The 19,989-nt window shown below is 37.3% G+C and overlaps 1 protein-coding gene across 2 annotated transcripts in view; it reads right to left on the reverse strand.

Moving 5' to 3' along the window:
• fibcd1b (fibrinogen C domain containing 1b) overlaps positions 1-19,989 on the reverse strand; it is a 307,211-nt gene that overhangs the window by 126,817 nt on the left and 160,405 nt on the right. The window contains exons 1-3 of one of the 2 annotated variants that reach the window (XM_074690005.1): positions 17,292-17,369; positions 15,173-15,256; positions 2,777-3,256 (exon numbers count right to left, since the gene is read on the reverse strand). In XM_074690005.1, the coding sequence (XP_074546106.1) occupies positions 2,777-3,256; positions 15,173-15,256; positions 17,292-17,321 (594 nt within the window). In that variant the 5' untranslated portion in view covers positions 17,322-17,369. Of the gene's footprint in view, positions 1-2,776; positions 3,257-15,172; positions 15,257-17,291; positions 17,370-19,989 lie in introns of those variants that run through there. The other variant, XM_074690004.1, reaches the window with a different exon arrangement.

Here is a 19,989-nt window from a genome sequence, read left to right on the forward strand (position 1 = left end):
ATTATGGTGTTGAATTAATGTGCAAGTTTCCAAAATCGTGATCGGCATTTCCTCCTCTGTGACCTCATCTTCAAACGATAGAGACTCTGAGAAATATGAGCTGTGCTGCACTTTCATTTAACCAGGCTTGTAAAGTGTAACGAGAAATTAACACGGCGGCGTTGGATTAGTGAGTGATGGCGTTTTCAAGGAGGGAATAAACAGAAGAAGTGACAGAAAACCCTCTGCTACAATGAGCTGCTGCACGTCTTAAGGTGGTGCTGCAGTCAATATATATTGACGGGTGCTTCACAATCCAGTCCTAAACGCTGTACAGAACTTTAAGTCATGAATACAGGACTGAGGCTTGTTTGCTGTTTCACTTAATCTGGTTTGACTGCTCTGGCCTTGTGCTGACTGTCACAACATAAACAAGAAGGTTGTTGGGAACTGTGAGACAAATGAGCAAAAGATGCTCACATTTACAGATTATCAAACTGTACACAGATTATAAATCACATTAAGCTTGAAGGAATTTACTGAAATCAAGACAGTCCTAGCCTCTGCAACATCCTGTTTTTTTTCTTTTGACAGAATTACGGAGCTGCAAACTATTTAAGATCTTACAATTGATACTTTTTTGGCTAGCTTTCTTTGTTGCCGATATAACTTTGCATTTCGAGCTAGCTCCCTTCATTTCTCAAATTAAATACCTTTGTTTCTCAAGCTTGCTTAATTGGTTCTCGAGCTAGCTACCTTTGTTTTACAGCTAACTACCTTTGCATTTTCAGCTAGCTGTTTTTACAGCTAAGTACCTTTGTTTCTCAAGCTAACTACCTTTGTTTTTGTGGAGATAGCTCCAATTGTAAAGCTAGCTAGCTTTTAATTATTAGCTAGCTACCTTTGTCTTCGAAGCTACCCATCTTTTGTTGGCAATAACTACCTTTGTTTTTACAGCTAACTACCTTTGTTTCTCAAGCTAGCTACCTTTTTTTTTTTTCTTTTGCAAATATAAGCTACCTTTGCATTTTAAGCTAGCTACCTTTGTTTTTAAAGCTAACTATCTTTTTCTTCTGGAGCTGGCAACTTTTGTTGTCAGAATAAGCTAGCTACTGTTGCATTCCAAGCTAGCTACCTTTGTTTTTACAGCTGGCTACCTTTGTCTCTAACTAGCTAACTTTGTTGCTAATATAACTTTGCATTTCAAGCTAGCTCCCTTCATTTCTCAAATTAAATACCTCTGTTTCTCAAGCTTGCTTATATGGTTCTCAAGCTAGCTACCTTTGTTTTACAGCTAGTTACCTTTGCATTTTCAGCTAGCCGTTTTTACAGCTAAGTACCTTTGTTTCTCAAGCTAACTTCCTTTGTTTTTGTGGAGATAGCTCCAATTGTAAAGCTAGCTAGCTTTTAATTACTGGCTAGCTACCATTTTTTCTGAAGCAAGCTACTTTTGTTTTGCAAATATAAGCTACCTTTGCATTTTAAGCTAGCTACTTTTGTTTTCACAGCTGACTACTTTTGTTTCCTTAATAAATTACCTTTGCATTCCAAGCTAGCTACCTTTGTTTTTACAGCTAGCTACCTTTGAGTTTTAAGCTAGCTACCTTTATCTTTGGTGCTACCAACCTTTGCTGCCAATATTGGCTACCTTTGAATTTTTAGCTAGCTCTCTCTGTTTCACATCTAAAAACCTTTGTTTTTCAGGCTAGCTACCTATGTTTCTAGAGTTATCTACATTTGTTGTCAACATAAGCTTTACATTTCCAGCTGTCCCTTTTTTTCTCAAGCTTGCCCACTTTGTTTCTGGAGTTAGCTCCCCTGTTTACAAAGCTATCTACCTTTGAGTTACAAGCTAGCTACCTTTGTCTTTTGTGCTACTGACCTTTGTTGCCAATATTAGCTACTTTTGAATTTTTAGCTTAGTTCCCTCTGTTTTACATCTGATAACCTTTGTTACTTAAGCTAGCTACGATGTTTTAGAGGTAGCTACCTCTGTTGCCAATATAAGCTACCTTTGCATTTCAAGCTAGCTCCCTTTGTTTTAACTGCTAAATACCTGTCTTTTTAGAGCTTGCTCACAATGTTTCTGGGTCTAGCTACCTTTGTTTCGAAGCTAGCTACTGTTATTGTTAGAATAAGCAACCTTTGTATTTGACGCTCAACAACTTTTGCTTCTTAAGTTAACTTTCTTGTATCCAAAGCTAATGAAGCCCGTTATCTTTCTTTCTGGCATGAGAAACATTTGTATCCAGAGCTTCCTTCCTTTACTTTTGTAAGACTTTTTACCTTTGTGTATAGAGCTAGCTTACTATTTTTTAACTATTCCTGTTCCTGGAACCAGCCACCTTTGATTTTTTTAGCTATTTGCTAACTTAAATTTTGAATTAGCTTCCTCATTGGCAGATGGCTACTAGCTTACTAGCTCTTCACCATAGTAATAGCATGCAATTGTGAAACGTTGTTTTCAGGAGATTAGCACACAGCTATGATGAACTACTGATGTTATCCTTCATGCATCTATCTCCAGTGTATGTAGTAGTGTGTGTATATGTAGCGCAGGCTAACAAGCTCTGCAAAGAGACATTTTCTGATTTTTTGCTCCTTATCTGAACTTTCTGAATCAACCATCCCGTTTCCACGTCTTTGTGAGACAAAAAGAAATAGATACAGAGAATCTGAATCATGTTGCTCTGCGCTGCTTTCCAATTAGGACTCTGACTTTTTCCTCCTTAAGTGAGGAGACGGTGTTACACTGTGTCCTGTTTGAGTGATGTAACAGCGATGCCTCATGTCTCACCTGTATGAGCCGTCTCTGCTCCGTCTGCAGCGTGTTCAGGTCTTGCCCCAGGCTGCCCTGCCCCCTCCGTAGGGACTCATAGTCCATTTTCAGCTGCCCGGCGTGGGCTGACAGCTTGGCCACCTCCTCGGCCAGACTGACGAGAAGAGCCCGGTCCTGACCTTTCACCGACTTCAGGTCAGAGTCATGGTCGGTTAGCGAGTGCAGCAGCGACGTCTGCACCCCCTCCAGGCGCAAAAAGTTACTGTTGTAGTCGGGGCAGTTGGGGTCTATGAAGATGTTGATGCGGGAGCCGTCGCCTCTCTCCACGGTGACCAGGGCATTTGCTTCATCCTGATTGGTGGAGATGTGCGGCAGGCCGTCGGACATGGGCGGGGCCTGGTAGTGGTTCATGAAAAGGATGGTGCCTGTCACGGTGACGGCGAGTAGTACAGCCACGAAAAGCAGGATGGTGCAGAGGAGGTAGCTGCAGCTCATCCTCTGTGGAAGGAAAAAAAAAAACAGATCAGTATCACAGCAGAGAAAAACCAAAAACCTTCAGCTCTGTTTTCATCCATCACTCTGATATTTTCTGAATGCCAAATTCTCTGCAGTCAGAGATGTAACTAAATTCCCATCTGTCCAAATGTAGCTGTGAATGATTTATACTCCAACATAATTCACTTCAACTGCCACTCTTCAATATTTTTTCTTTACTTTATTTTTTTAGTATGCAGTAAGTATCCAACACCAATATGTGACAAACAATCAGGCAGCCCAGTTTATTGATGGAGACGGAAAAGAACAAGTAAAAATAAATAATGCCAAACAAACAAACAGAAGAAGTAAAATCACACAGTGAACAAACAAAACAGAGAGTATATTGATCAAATAATTACTGTACACAAAAACAACTTGCTTTTTCAAATCCTCCCCACTTCACTCAGAATATTAATAGATTTTATGAGTCAACTGTTTCCATTACTCTCAATGTTTTGATGAAGTTCCTCAGCTTGTCTACGCTCGGGCTTAGTTTCTGGGCCCAATTTTTAGTTATGACCATTTTTCCTCAGTTGACCTGGATTAAAGTTGATCCTGAGCCACAAAATCTACTTCATCTTCACAATAAAAACAATGGTGTATAACATTTTGTACATAGTTAACATCTGGTGAACAATTTTCTTAAATATAAGGTTATTGAATAATAGAATTGTACATCTGATGCCTTAGTTTTTTTTAAAATATATTAAATTTAATTAAATTTAATTAAATTTAATTAAATTTAATCAAAATGAATTGAATTAAATTATTTTATTTTACAGATTTTTTTAAAGACAAAAATTGTATAAATTTCAAGTTCTTTAAATCTCAAAGGTTTTTGAAAATAAGAAATTGCTAAGATTCCAAAAGATTTTAAAATAAAAAATATATATATCAAAGAAAGTAAGAATTTCCAAATCTTTTCAATAATTTAAAAAAAAATCACCAAAAATTTAAAAAAATATGAAAAAAAAGAAATTTAATAAATTTGTAAGAATTTGTAAATAAAAAAAACTTTTTAAAATTGAGAAAAAGTTTGTGTAATTAAAAAAAAATACATTTTTGATTAAATGAAATTTAATTAATTTGCAAATATTTTGAAATTTATTAATCTATAAAATTAATAAAGAAAAAATAAAGAAAGAGCTTGACATATAAAATTTTGCAAAAAACTAAGTCAAAGTTTAAAATAAAAAAAATGCAGATATTAACACATGATTTTATGTAGTATCAGTATTGTGATTAACTTTGGTATTGTTTTGCCACTCTTCTAGCAGTGCAGAATCCTCCAAAATCTGAAAAAGTGTCTCTGTCCAAACACAGTGAGCTGTGGTAGAGACAAAGGAGAACGGCGGCTTGTGAATGCTCCTTAACGACACAGTCCAAGCATTGATTTTTATGTTTTTCCCCATTATCACATAAAATCTTGAAGCAACTGCCGCCAGGAATAGAAAGCGCAGCGTAAATGGCACATACAGCAAATAAATCGAATACGACTGAAGAGAGGATAGAATCCTCTTACAGGAAAAGGTATTCCTCTATCAGTAGAAAAGTCTCCATTAACAGGATTATAAAAGGTCTCAATGATGGAGGATCAGACTCCACTTTTCCACTCAGGTCAAGAAACTGGGCACGGAGAGAAGAGAGCACTTTGCTCCACCCATGAATGATTAACAACACCGGGCTCCTCCTCTCGCTGATATTTGTCTACGTGCATGATCTGTCAGTGAGAATATGTGGGCAGGTGTGTGTGTTTCTATGTAGAAATGTGTGTAAGTGAGCCTCATTAATATGCAAATTGGCTGTGCAAGGACAGTAAGGCTCACTAATAGACAGCTAATGGTCTGCTTTACGAGATAGCTTTACTGTTTCTTTAATGTGAAGGAAATCAATTGTGTTGTCCAGGAAATAGCCTCATCCGCTGTGTTTACCCACTGCCTTCGGGTAGGGGAGATAAAATAGAGTCGTATCTTCTTGACAACTTCTCCTTAAAGGGAGTAAAACGGGCAGCCGGTGATAGACTGCACAGAGACCATAGGCTGGACCGCTTTTATCCCACACAGCGTCTGCTCCTTCATAAACACAACCTCTTTCCAGTCTGATCACGAGATGAAGGAAATGCACAGAAGAAGAGTTCATGTAGAGCCTGAGGATGCTTTCTTCACTCGAGTCCCATTTGTACCCCCCCCTCGGCTTCATTCACAATCCACATGGGCGCACACATATGGGGCCTGCAGACAGGGAGCCAAATGTTTCTGGGCCTAGCTGGATGTCTGCACTGCTTCGCTTTCCAAAAAGAAAAACCATGATATGAATGAGCAGAGCGCCCTTCAAGAGCCAGGCGTGGTTTTAGCCTTTCTACTGAAACACACCATGTTTGAGCCGGTGTATATGAGTTCCTCCACTGTGCCCCAAAAAATATAACAAAACACAGATGGTTGATAGAAAAAGTCATGAATGAATTCATCTCATTTAATCATCTATTCTTCTTTAATTTGGTACTTTTCTGAAAATGCTTATGCTTGTTCTGAAAATATCCTTAAACTTATTATTATTATTATTTTTTTTTTTTTGCTAATTTCTCGCCACATATACACATATTTTAATTGACAAATTATCTTTAAAAAAATACAAATATAAATGAAAATTGAATGACAAAAAGGTGTCACTTTGAACTTCAAGATGAAAGTGCAAAAAAACAAAAGATAAATAAATAAATAGAATAAAAAAAAAATAAATAAATAAAAAAGCCCATCTGGAATGACTGGGGAGATGGATTTTTTGACCTATACTGCAGCCAGCCTCCAGGGGAAGCCGAGCAAGATGACATTCATTTTTTTTTTTAACATTCAATGTTTTTGACAATATATGGATTGATTTTGCACTCAATTAAAAAAAATGAAGCTTTATAGCAAGAATTATCAGGGTCTAACAAATCAACATGTACGACCACGAACCACAGCAGCACTTCTTCATTATTTTAAACTCAGGACACTCTGGTTATATTCACACTGCAGTTCAAAGTGACCTGAAACTGATTTTATTTTCATTCCAATGTGACCCATGAGTTGCCCACATCTCCAATTTTGAATTGGACCATAGTCTCAACAGCCAGGTCCCATTTCCTGCAGCTTTGGTGTCATTCTGGAGCAGAAGTCACACTCAGTGAATATGAACCATAGACTGTAAAAAAAAGAAAAGAAAAAAGGAAGTCATCTTGTTCAGCTCCAAGTGAGGTCTCCACAAAAACTGCTCCCCCTGGCGACTGGCTGCAGTATAGGTCAAAAAATCCATCTCCCCAGTCATTCCAGATGGGCTGTGGTCAAACTTTAAAAAATTAATACACCTGGTAGAAATGTTTCTCACGTCTGATTGTTGTGGTGATTTGAGGACATCATTTAGCTGCCTTGTATCCAAGTCCTTTTTTTTCTGAAAAGTTTTGTTTTCATTAGTTATTAGAGGTTAAAAGTTAGGTTTTATGTCACGTTTAACAATGATTGGCAGCTGGCTCGTGTGTATTTTTTTCGGGGATTGTAAAATACATCAGGAGGTAGAGTCAGGAAGTGATTAGACTCTCAAAAGAAAAAAAATAATTTTTATTTTTTGTCACCCAGCTCCACTCAGATTCTCCCAGAATCCCTCCCAGTCTCTACTGCACAGACTCTGGCTCCAATGGACAATATGAACATGGAAGAAAGCGTGGAGAAAAACGAAAGTGAAACTTAAGTGAGTGTTTATGGTTCTTGTTATGGAGAACTGTGGGGAAAAACAGGCGGGGTTAAATGTGTGAAAAATAATATTGATACGGCAACTCTTGATACTGATATTTTTGTAAAAATAGGAATTCATATTTTAGCAAAGTTGGAAGCAAAACACGACTTCCGCTCCTCCACTGCTGTAGATGGCGCTGAAGAGTTCCTGCCCTGTATGTTGCCCATAGATTGTATAATAAACATCAGTCCAAAGTCTTTTAAGAATGTTTCATTTCTAAACTGACATTGACATCAATGTTTTCCTTGGTCCTTTTAATTTTGAGAAATATTTTGATTTACATTGACATCAACTCTATTTTTTCTTGGTTAACTCTTTAGGATATCACAATATATCACAGTATTATGTTGAGATATATCCTGATACTATCATATCGTGACCTAAGTATCGTATTGTATCGTATCGTATCGTATCCAGAGGTTTTTGCCAATACACACTTCTAGCGCAGATCATACAGGCAGAAAAACAAGCCCAAAAAAGCAGCTACACATCAGAAAACAAGCTCCAACTGAACAGGTGGGTCACTTCAAGATCATGCGGATGCGGTGCCAACGTAGCCTCTCAGTACGTTGACACGCACCTTCAGAAACCAGACTATGAGCTTCAGCACGAGACTGGGCTATTTGATGAATGTAAACAGATTAGCCTGACTTAAATCGGACTAAGTATATCTCGATTGACACACCAAGATAACTACTGTCTGTGAGCAGAGCCTCAGTTCAGGGTGTGTGAAAATGAAATGAAAGAAATTAACCTCAGTGGTTCTTAAATTGTGGAGAAAACTGCTTTAAATAATGATTTTAGGATCTTAGGAGGAAAAAACTGAGCGGACAATCTGTTCTTCTGTCTGTGGAACAAAATAAAACATTTTTTAATAAAAGTGTAGTTGATTGTCTTTATTTTTCATCTTGAAAAGGAGAAGTATTGTTTTAATAAGTTGCGTTGATGACGTTGATTAAATTAGTGCGTCTGTATCCTCCTGCCTGAGCCAGCTTCCCTGTGGTCCCTGTTTTTCTGAGCTCTGCTGGCATGTTCAGAGGAAAACTGCCCCCGGGCTCCATTTGTCCCAATGAGTTGGAAACTACACTCACTCCAACCAACAGCACACACACACACACACACACACACACACTCACACTCTTACATGAATGCAATATTCACTCAGCTCTTCCTGCCAAGTATGTGCAAATGACAGACAAGCACATGCACATATTGCACATAATGCTCATGAAAAAAGTGTTGGAGGCTTCACACTTCCTCGTTTCTCTCGCCAAAACACATCATCAAAAAAAAAAGCTTCAGGGGTGTGTCGCCGCACCCCGCTCTGCACGAAGACGTCTCTCTTTGCATGTCAAACAGTTTGGGTGCAGGTGCAGCTGAGTGATTGTTACTGTGTGACTGGGCTTCGCTGTGTGTGTGTGTGTGTGCTGCACATTATCTGTATAATGTCCACACACAGCGGAATGGCTGCGATGTAACATTAGAACAGTTTCACTGCGCACCGTCGCCGGCGGCCCCGACATCACAGGAGGCAATCATGGCCCAGCACTAAATATTCATTGCTAGCATACTGATTGTTAACTTAACGTGCAGGAGACACACGACGGCCCAGGTTATGCTGACAGTGTGACAGGAGAAGAGCTGACAGGTGTAGGCGCTCTGAAAATGTCTCGTCCTGGAGCAGCGAAGGTTTGTAATGAACCATTCTGCAGATACTGTTACAGGAACGTAATAATGGCCCAAGACGTTGACCTTTAAATCCTCAAGGTGTGGGGTTTCTTCTGATTAATGACAGCCTCTCAGCACATGACATTTCTCTGTCGCAGACGACTTCAGCGTGGTGTTTTGCTGCCTTTATTAAACTTTTTTAATCCTCTGTCGTCTGAATAAAATCTTTCTATGTTTTAAGGTAGAGTCTGCTGGATACAGGAATAATCCTGCTCGTTCATCTCCTACGTGCATCCATACATATGTGTCAGTGTCTGCCTTGAACTCCCTCTTCAGCCTGTCTGTTGATGTTTTGGTTGTATCAGGACAAGTAAGTGTAGTTGCATTAGCCAATTACAGCGCGCCAAGTTACTCTGAGTGTTGATTAGCAAGTGGAAGAAGCCAATCAGAGCAGCTACGACAGCATAGAGGGAGTAAAACTCAACCAAAGTGAAACTAAATGCCAAACAGATAAATCTTTTTAAATTCATCTACCGAGTAATGCTAGCTCAGCCAACGCTACACACTGCAGTCAGTGCTAACTTGCACATTCAAGAGAAGCTGCAGCCTAATGCTTCCTCTTTCTGTTCAAGTGTTCATTAATACATCCATCAGAATTGGGCTGAGAAATATGTCAACAGGAATATTATTAATATAGGGTTAAATAAAGACAATAGAGCGTATAAAATCCTATGCATAGTTAAAATCTGGAGAATACTTATCTCAACTTTAAAGTTGTATTGTTTAAATAAATGATGCATAGGATGTCTTAGTTTTTTTTTATATATTTGATTTATTTTCTGAATTTGCAGAAATAGAAAAAAATGAAAGGTTTTTAAAATCTTAAAAAGTTTTAAAATCTAAAAAAAATCGCAAAAATCCCAAAAGGATTTAAAATGTAAAAAAAAATAACATAAAATATTTGAAAATTGAAAGAAAAGGACGTCAAAAAAATATTAGAAAATGTAAAATTACAAAAAAAAAGGTTATTTGGAAAAATTGCAAAAATTAAGAAATGGACTTCAATAAATTTGCAAAAATTTTAAAATCTGAAAAAAAAAAACAGAATTACAAAAAAATATAGTAAATTATAAAATATAAAAAAAAAATAATATGAAAATGATTGCAAAGTTTCTAAAAATTGGACTTCAATAAAATTGCAAAGATTTTGAAAAGAATTTTTTTATAGAAATTATAAGATATAATGAAATTACAAATAATATTTTTTTTAAAAAAAGCAAAAATTAAAAAATGGACTTCAATAAATTTGCAAAAGATGTTAAAAACTGAAAAAAAAACAGAATTTCAAAAAACTGTTAAAAATTATAAAATTACAAAAAAAAAATAATTTGAAAACAATCGCAAAGATTCTAAAAATTCGACTTCAAAAAAATTGCAAAAATTTTGAAAAGTTTAAAAAAAAACGAAGAAAATAAGATATTATGACATAATAAAAAAAATTGAAAAAAATTGGAAAAAATTGAACTTCAACAGATTTGCAAAAATGTTGAAATTTGAAGATTTCTAAATGCCAAAACTGAATGAAAGTTTCAAATTGAAATAATGCAAACATTACAAAAAAAAAAAAAAAAAAGATCTTTCAAATACTTGCAATTTTTTTTTTTTTTAATTGAAATTGATAACATATATATGTTTGAATTGCTCAACTTTTAATCTTATTTTCCTCCCAAGGCTGTAAAACTTGAGGTTAGCCACAGGTGCATGGAAAGTTGGTGGGCTGTTGATGTTGTAGGAGGTGAAGTAGAGCGGTGGCAGGCTTTATTGACAGATGGGATGAAGATTCAGTTCAACTAAATGTTAACACAGGATTTTATTTAGTGTCAGTGTCTTTAATCATCAATACCCTCTGGAAGAAAAAATAACAACTCTTTATTTCAATAATATTTTTTAATACATCAGATGCTAACTGCTTGTTATATCAAAAGTTTTTCCACAGGGTCACAGGGTAATTCATTGCAGAATAGTAGAAATATTCTCTGAACGTGTTTTCTGAGATGCAGTTTTGGTGACGTTGACCATTAGCCTGAGCAACTTCCTTAAATATGCAAGGAGAAAATAGCCTCAAAACACTGCGAGACTGTTTATGGATTTACTCCAATCTAGTTTTTACGAGAAAGGTAATTAGTTAGGACCTGAACTGGCGTTATGTGAAAGTCACGACACGCTGCAAATTGATTCTGGCACCTTCATGATCCCACTGCGAGTTTTACTTCTGTATCAGTCTTTAAAAGTTCAATCTTAGTGTTTGGGATGCAGAAAGGTTAGCAGGCACTGACCCTGCAAGAAGGCAAGGACAATTCTTTTACTCCTCTCTGAAATCTGTGAGGAAGACCGAGGTGAAGGCAAATTTTCTGCGGTCACGAAAAATAAGACAACAGCAACCTCTTCCTCGCCCCTTTACTGAATAACCACATTTAACCGTGCAGAGAATGAGCTGCGAGCAACCTCTCAACGACGTCTTTTTCTGTCTAAATGAGTCTCTCAATCTCGCAGCGGGGGCCCACTCTGTAATTAGTGGCTGACTCTTACATCCTCTCCTGTCTCTGCTCAGGCCACAACACGGGGCTGGAGAGGGCGGCGAGGGGATTCTGATGGACGCGCAGAAAGAGAGATGCTAAGAGGGAGAGTTCCTCGGTGGAAATGATGTGCTCCCACGCTGCAGCACTCTGGAGCAGACTCTCCTTGGATGAATGGCTTTGTCTGCTCATTAGATAAGCAGGACACCAGCACTTTTTCTCACCCAGTTTCTGGCTTTCCCCTGACACAGAAATGTTTTAACATATATGCTGATGACACCGATGTATTCACGGGGAGACTTTCCCGTTGATCCTGCTCAGATAATGCATAAAAGGGCACAAATCTTTCCAGAAACTAATGCATCCCGACACTGAGGGGTTTTACATCCAGGTCTTTTACCTTCATCTTGCATAACGCCATCCTATCAGTATTCAAAACATACCGTCTCCCCCCAAAATACTGACACGCAATCAGCCTTCCTTTTCCTGGCGAGTCACGATCACTCGGCTTAGTTCAAAGAATCTGAAGGAGCCTAATCTCATCTAATTCTTGTGCATTTGGATGCTTGAGCTGAGGTTGTGCCTGCGCCGCTGCTCGTGGCAAAATGTAACGTGTAATATGCAATAATCCTCCGCGCTGCCATCACCAAAGCAGTGAGGAAAAACGGATTGTGATGAAAATCATCAGCAATGAAATCTAATCCCCTCCCCAGGTGAGCAATCACAATTCATGCCTCTTTTCTGACTAGAAGGAAGGTGGTGGAGAGGACAGAGAGCGTTTAAAGAAGCAACAAAGAGAAGCTGAGGATGGAGCGCTGCTTTTATCACTTCTGACACTTACTCAGTTTGTATCTGCTGTAACATTTATGATCTGTGATAAACAATTAGCCTGTCTTGTGTTGGATTAACCATATTTAAATCACTCTTATGGTAATATTTCGCTTCTTTGTAGGGGGCGCTTGTGTTTCTTTAAATGCCATCCATGGAAAAACAGATGGAAGACGATGGAGCAGTAAAGGAAGGCGACTGAACGATGAGCTAGCTTGTATCGCAGAGTGGAGCTACGACTTCAGCTCAAAATGCCACAAAGTAACCACTGACATTGTTAATATTCCAATAATTAGGGCCTGAGCCCAATGCAGTCAGGCATAAAAATGTATGAAACCAGTATTTGCAAAAAAAAATCTATGCACCATAGCGCCCCCAGTGGCTTTAAACTGCAGCCCCTCCAGCTACTTAGAGCTAAAGGTCTGATTTTTTTTGTGCATAACTACTATGCCTGAACCTACAAAAAAGTCTCTTACAGCCATAGTGAATTCCCAACAGGAAGTTCACAATTTGGACCTCAACATCAGATTTTGACAATTTATAGGGGGGGCATATTTGCACAGACTAGCCCTAGGTTGGAAATGCATGATAGTATCTTTTAAGTATCATCTAATTTCTTTTGAATTTTATTAAATCATCACAGTCTCATTTTGTAATGCAATAAACATTCTTCTTTTTTTTTTTTTACATATTTTAACACGTTTCTTTCTATATTCTATTTTACAGAATTTACAGCTCGTAATTCTCTAATATTCAAGTAGTTGCTCACATGCTGTTCATGTTATGTCCTTGTTAACTTTTGCACCAATACATCAAGTCAAATTCTTTGTATGTGCAAATGTACGTGGCAATAAACTTGATTCTGATTCAAAAGACATGAATTTAGGTGAAAATGTTGCTGCATATACTGTGGCTGCAACATGCCTCAATGGGCGAGGGCCCGATAATCAAGGCTTGTGGCATTGATTTAATATGGTTCCAATTTTTCTAGTAAATCTAATTTAAGATTCAGAAACTGCACTCTGTAATCGGAAAACTGTGATAGCAGGTAAACCATAGCCTGTATATAGAGTGAACAGTGTGGCTCGGCCATTTATCATTGTACGGTTTTGAAGCCAAAATACCACCGTCTCAGGCGCAGCCATTGTAGCAGTTTGTAGCCAGAGTCTGCGCAGTAGAGACTGTGAGGGATTCTGGGAGAATCTGAGTGGAGCTGGGTGACAAAAATAATGATTTTTTTTTTTTTTTGAGAGTCTAAACACTTCTTGACTCTACCTCCCGACATATTTACAATCCCCGAAAAAATGCACAAGAACAGCAGCTGTCAATCATCGTTAAACGTGAAGTAAAGCCTCGTTTTTAACCTCGTATAACTAATGAAAACAAAACTTTTCAGAAAAAAAGAGGACTTGACAAGACAGCTAAATGAAATCTCCACAACAATCAGACGTGAGAAACATTTCTACCAGGTGGATTCATTTTTTAAAGTTTGACCACAGCCCATCTGGAATGACTGGGGAGTCTGATTTTTTTTTATCTATACTGCAGCCAGCCACCAGGGGGGGAGCAGTTTTTGTGGAGACCTCACTTTGAGCCGAGCAAGCGGATGTCCATTTTTTTTTTACAGTCTACTAGCTAAACCAAGACTGAAACAGTGTTCTTAATAAATATTTAAAATACTTACAGGGACTGTGAGGAGTTTCTGAGTGATTCTGAAAAAGTTTCTCTTCTAGATATCTGCCTGATCCTAATCCACACTTTAAAATTAGATTATTAGCACCAATAGAGTTGTTTAGAAATGCTACTCTTTAGCTTCCTCATCTGGTCGAGCTCGACAAGATTAATTTACAGTCTAACCCCTAATTCACACATAAAGCGTGAGCGCAGCACTGAGCCATAGACTGTGTAAAACATGTACGTAGTCTCCCCTACGTCACCCGTCTGTTTCTGAAACAGTAAATGAAGCAGATCGGCCAAAGCGGCCATATTGGTAGTGGCAAGGGCTTTACGTACAGCTATAGGGCGCCTGTCGGTCACATGACCATGAGCTGTTCTTCTGATTGGGCGAGCTCAGGATCTTAATATCCTTTGAATGACCGAGTTAGAAAAAAAGAAATTCACCCCCCGTACAGAGGGTGATGATAGTAAAATTAGCGACTCAGACAGGAGACGTTTTTTGAACCAGGCTGTGAATAGGTTAATTGTGACTTCCTGTACTTCCAGAGCCAGCCTCAAGTGGACACTGGAGGAACAGCAGATTTTAGCACTTCAGGATTCTCTCATGTTCTTAGACCGCAGGTTGTCGCTTGCGCTGCTCACTAGGCCATGCTTAGAAACCACTGTAGTCAATCATTGCATTCACACAGAGTGCTGCAGAAATGCTTCAATCTCAGACCCAAAAACGATCTGGGTCTTAAATCTGATCCTTGTTTATCAAAACTACATCATTGGCACATGATCAGAAGTCATCAGCAGCTCAGATTCAGAGAAAATCTGACGTTTTAGACGAAGAAAAGTTAATCTAGGAGATGAAAACGACACAGCACATCCTTTCTATAAGGACACCAACAGAAAGGAGAAGGTGTGGACTGGAGGAGCTGAAGTTTAGGAAGGACCAGGTGGGTTTAACATGCTAATAAATCATCATGCATGTATGTGTGATTGCTACAGGAACATGTGGTTCAAGATCTTTATGTGTGTTTTCCCCCTAAGTCTCTATGACAACGCCATGCTGGCTCAAAAACCTTAGACGTGACTAGATAAACCCATGCTTTCATGAAGATGGAGAGGCAGTCCAATTAAATCCTCTCCTTAGCATCTTTAAAACGGACTAAATTACTGGCATATTTCTCCATCTCTCTTCAAAACCTCTTGACATTGTGCCTGATTAAACAATGTGACTCATTATTTACATCAAACCTTCACCTGAAGCCTCCACGTATGACTCAAACCTAACGCAGACCCTGAAACATTGTGTGTAAGCATGCTTTAATCCCATGTGAGTACAGAGTCCGCTGTGGGGGCGGGGCCTTACCTTGGCCGGCGTCTCCCTGGCAGTTTCTGAGTCTGACCAGCGGTGTTTGAGCTGGGAGGAGCTGGGCACACACTCACAGAACGTCTGCATGGGACAAACAGACAGGGCCACCAGTGTTGGCGTTTGTTCAAGTCACATGTGCAATCAAGCATGCAAGCACATGGGCACAAACACACACTAGTACACATGCACACACATGCATACACAAACACACACCAGGAGACAAAAGGGTTTTTGGATTTTTGCCTAAATAACTGGAAAATCAAAGCGACAGGTGCAGCACATTTTCACAGCCAAACACTTCAAGTTGCATTAAACATTTCATCACATTGTTGGGAGATGAATGGAGCCTGGTAAACCACAACCACCTACACACCTAAGTAATTTATGACAAAGACAGATTTCAGCGGGCATGTGTACGTCTCAAAGGCATCACTAAATTCAATATTTCATGACAGACTCGATGCATCTTCTCAGAGATGTCTTTGAAAGATCCTGAGCACAAAGCGTCCTCGTCTTCCCGGAGAAAGGAAAAAGAAAAGACGCACGTCATTGAGAAGAAAAAATTAATATAGCACGTGGGTAGAGCATGTTTTCTCACAGCCAAGTGAATGTGGGAGTTTGCTCAAAGTAAATGCTAATGATGTGCTTCAGTGAGTAAGTGTAGCTTGTTGTTAGTATGGGAGTTTGTATGGGAGTCGTCTTAAGTGCACCTGCTCCGATAAAAGCCCAGTAATTAGAGTCAGGGCTCTCCAGCTGCTCTCAGAGAGCATGTTTCTGCCTGACCCTAAACCAACGCGAGTCTCGCTGCTCAATTAGCTCCAGAAAATAATACCAACATGTGTGTACTGAAAAACAGATTCATGTTAGTGAGTCAGATAAAGCCTGTTTGTAACTAAATTTCATGACCAGTTGAAATATTCTGCACACGTTAAAGTTGTAATAAACAAAAGATTGGTTAACTTCACTAATGATGTGGCAAGTAGCCAGCATGCTAATTGGTACTAGATAGTTTACTAAGCTAGTTTTGTTCTCTATAAGCATTTTTTTTTTTGTTTTTGTGTTTTAAGTAAACTGTTTTTTTCATAAGCTATGGCTTTGTTATACTTGCCTACTACTTTTGAAGTAGAAAAAATATTAGCTATGCTAGTTAGCAAACTTTTTTAGCAAGATATCTCTGAATAAGCTTATTGCCATAATACTTTAACTTTTTTTTTTTCAGTTCGACTTTCAGTATTAATGTAAAAAAAAGTAAAAAAAGAAAATAATATATTATACTGAACTAAAAGACTTTGATAATAAAAATAAGATAAAAATAAATTAAACATAATAATAATAATAATTATATTAATATTAATAATAATATTAATAATAATAATAATAATAATAATAATAATAATAATAATAATAATAATAATAATAATAATAATAAAAATAATAATAATAACAGTTATAATAATAATAATAAAAATAATAATAATAACAGTTATAATAATAATAATAATAATAATAATAATAATAATAATAATAATAATAAAGAACAAACTAGATTTAGTAGTTTTATTCTTAATATGTAAATTTTCTAAGGTTTTTTTTTTTTTTTTTTTTTTTTAAACAAAAAGCCTTCATCCCTTCTAATTTTTTTTCTGTTTTTATTAAGCTGTAGCTTTTTGAGATCTTTGGATGAAAAAAGCCTCATGAATAAAACGTATTACACCCTGGACAAGGACTCTTAAGAAATCAAATCATTCAGTATTTTGAAAAAACATATCAAAAACAACAAACTTCACAAACACAAGAAGGAAATATGCTTTAACCTTGCATCTAAAGTGGAAAAATAAACTAAATAAAAGGGCAAAATAATCATACTACTGCCACTTATATATAAAAAAGGGTTTCTTTTTTCTTTTGTTCTTTTGCTTACTTGCTTACTAAGGTAGTTTTGGTTAAACTAACTCTGAATGAGCCTGTCAGGAATCCAGGTAAAACAAGAGAAGAGGACCCAGTTACAGATATAACACAAACTTAAGTTTAACTTAACTCAAAATTCAAAAACTAGAAACCAAAGTTCAAACCAAAAACTCAAAATAAAAAAACCCCAAAACACTAAAAAACTCACTGAAACGAGGGAGCACGAGGACACGAACATACTCCATCAAACAGACACTGAACTGACAGAGGAGCTCAACAAACACAGACACTGTATGAGGAGGTGAGCAATCAAACAGAAAAAGACACAGGTGAAACACATGAGGAGCAATCAGACAGAAGGGGGAAACAGGGAGAACCAAACCAACACAGGGAAACTAAAGACAGAGACTAGAAAAATCCAAAACACAGAAACACTAAGAACATGAAAGACCTACACATGACAGGAACTGAACCAGAACCACAAGGAACAAGAACTAAAGACAAAACAGGAAAACACAGAAAACACACAAGAGCTACTGAGATTAATACAAGAAAAACAAAGAAAAACCAAGAAACTCAAGACTGCAGGAAAATCCAAAACCCAGATAAATACATAACGCAAACTCAAAACCAAACTAGCACATGAGCCTGCAGCTTAAACGCTTAGCATCGCAGTACAACAGAACCTGAAATAGTACTAACGCTGGTAGTTATACTGCATCAACTGTAATATAACCTAGCTTGTTCTTAAAAACTCACCAAGAAAGTCTTTAGGTTTGTTGTATTTTTTTATTTTTATTTTTTAAATTTGTGAACGCTGACCCTGAATTAGAACGTGGCTAACATGCGTAGCATCTTAGCACTAGTTCAGCTTTGTTTAGTTTATTGGTTTAATATATAGAGACAATGTTTATCAATAAACATTTCTGTATATATGCTGATTTAGCCAATTTGGCTAATTTTCAACAGTTGTCTCTGGGGCAGGTGAAATTAGCACAATAATAAATAAAATGCATTTAAAAAAGCTAATTACAACACTACTTAAAAAAAATTAATAATAATAATAATAATAATAATAAAAATAAAAGTAAATTAATAATAATAATAATTATAATAATAATAATAATGACAAAATAATAATAATAATACATTTTATAATAATAATATAATATTATAATTAAAATACATAACAAACATTCAATAAAATGCAATTAAATAAAAATTTCAGACCAATTGGTCGCACACCTGACCATCTCTGAACCATAAATCTACATTTCTTTTAATAGAAAGGAAAGTGTCTTGCTCCCTTATCCCTGATGATAGACCACAGATACAGATTTTAGTGTTGTGCCCAGCCCAGACAGTATGACACATGTGACAAGATAATAGCATTAAAGTGCTGCTGCTGTTGTTGACAAAGAGTTTCTGATGTGATAAAAATTTGATAAGTAAAACTTTGCTATTTTAACTACTGATTTAATTTTCAAATGAAAGATTTGAATCAGTTTTTACTCTTGAAATATTTATATTCAGGCACAACCATCAACTTTTCACCTGTAGTGAAAAACATGGAAACTGTCTTTTATGCATTTAATGCAAATATGAGTTACTGAGCCATTCAACTTGCCAATTGGTTGCTGCGTGAACATAAATGACTGTGTCATCTGCATACATCTGGATTTCAGACTCACTTCATACAGATGGGAGATCATTTATGTAAAGACTGAATTAAAAGTGGTCCTAGTATTGAACCCTGGGGGACACCAGAACTACAACTGAGGCCAACTTTTGGTTGTACTACTACCACTGGAAAAGAAAGAAAAAAAAGAAAAGAAAAAAAAAAGAAAAGTAGCTTATTCTGACTTGATTACTGAGCTAGTTTTCTTCTCAGCAAGTTATCTTTGTGAATTTATTTGAGCACTAGCACATAGTAGCTTTGTAAGCTAGTTTGCTTTTCTGTGCATCGGTTTAACTTCTCTAAATCTCGACTCAAAGTTTTTCATTACCTGAAAAAAGTCCTTTTGGTGCAATAGAAATCTTTAACATTTCACTCTTTTGCCTGATGAATCATGTGACAATGAAAGTGAATAACTGTTAGCTAATTAGCAGAACAAGCCCTTAAGTGGCACTTCAGCACAACTTGGATTTTTATATAGACTGAAAAACAAAGCTCTACTTCAAACTGCTGCAGCAAACACTTTGAGATTAATGATTATTTTTCCCATAAGGAGCGAAAAAACATCCAAACAAACTCACAAACGTCAACATTCAGTTCATTTAACTTTTGTTGATTTTAGTCGTGTTGCTATCAATGCTTTTTAAAATCATCCATTTGTTGCTGTTACTTTGCTGGATGATTCTGAGCTTGCAGGGAGAATAAAATGAGTTTATTAGAGTTTTTGTAAGTTAAGGTCAGCTGCCTACAGAGGGCTCATTAAATGCAGCCACAAAGTAAATGTGTGGGCCTGAAAAATGGAGAAAACATGTTTAAAAGCTTTTCAACACCATTGTTAACTCTGTTATTCCAGCATCACCTTTCAAACAGCAATCGTTCCTTTCAGTCGGTGTTAATATAAAAAAACATGGCAGGTGTTTGAATATTCCTGACACTTTCTCTGTAGGCGTGTGTGTGTGTGTGTGTGTGTGTGTGTCCGTGCAGTTTTGTAGCACTGCTCGTCTTTGTGTCAGCTGTCAGTGAATTGCTGTGCATGCAGCTCACACAGTCATTGTTATGATGGCTGACCAATAGTTCACCCTTTTGCTCTGAGCGCCTCTGCCGATGTGGAGACAGCCAGAGCCGGGGAACAAAGAAGGTAGCGAGAGGAGAAGTAAGGAGGCGGGGGATCTGAAGGAGGTGTGCTGCATCCTAATGAGCAGCCGGGGGGTCAGTGATAGAAATCTGTGTC

Source organism: Halichoeres trimaculatus, unplaced genomic scaffold (genome assembly GCF_033239565.1).
Source record: "Halichoeres trimaculatus isolate MK-OKI-2021-1 unplaced genomic scaffold, fHalTri1.1 fHalTri1_scaffold_16, whole genome shotgun sequence".
NCBI lineage: Eukaryota > Metazoa > Chordata > Actinopteri > Labriformes > Labridae > Halichoeres > Halichoeres trimaculatus.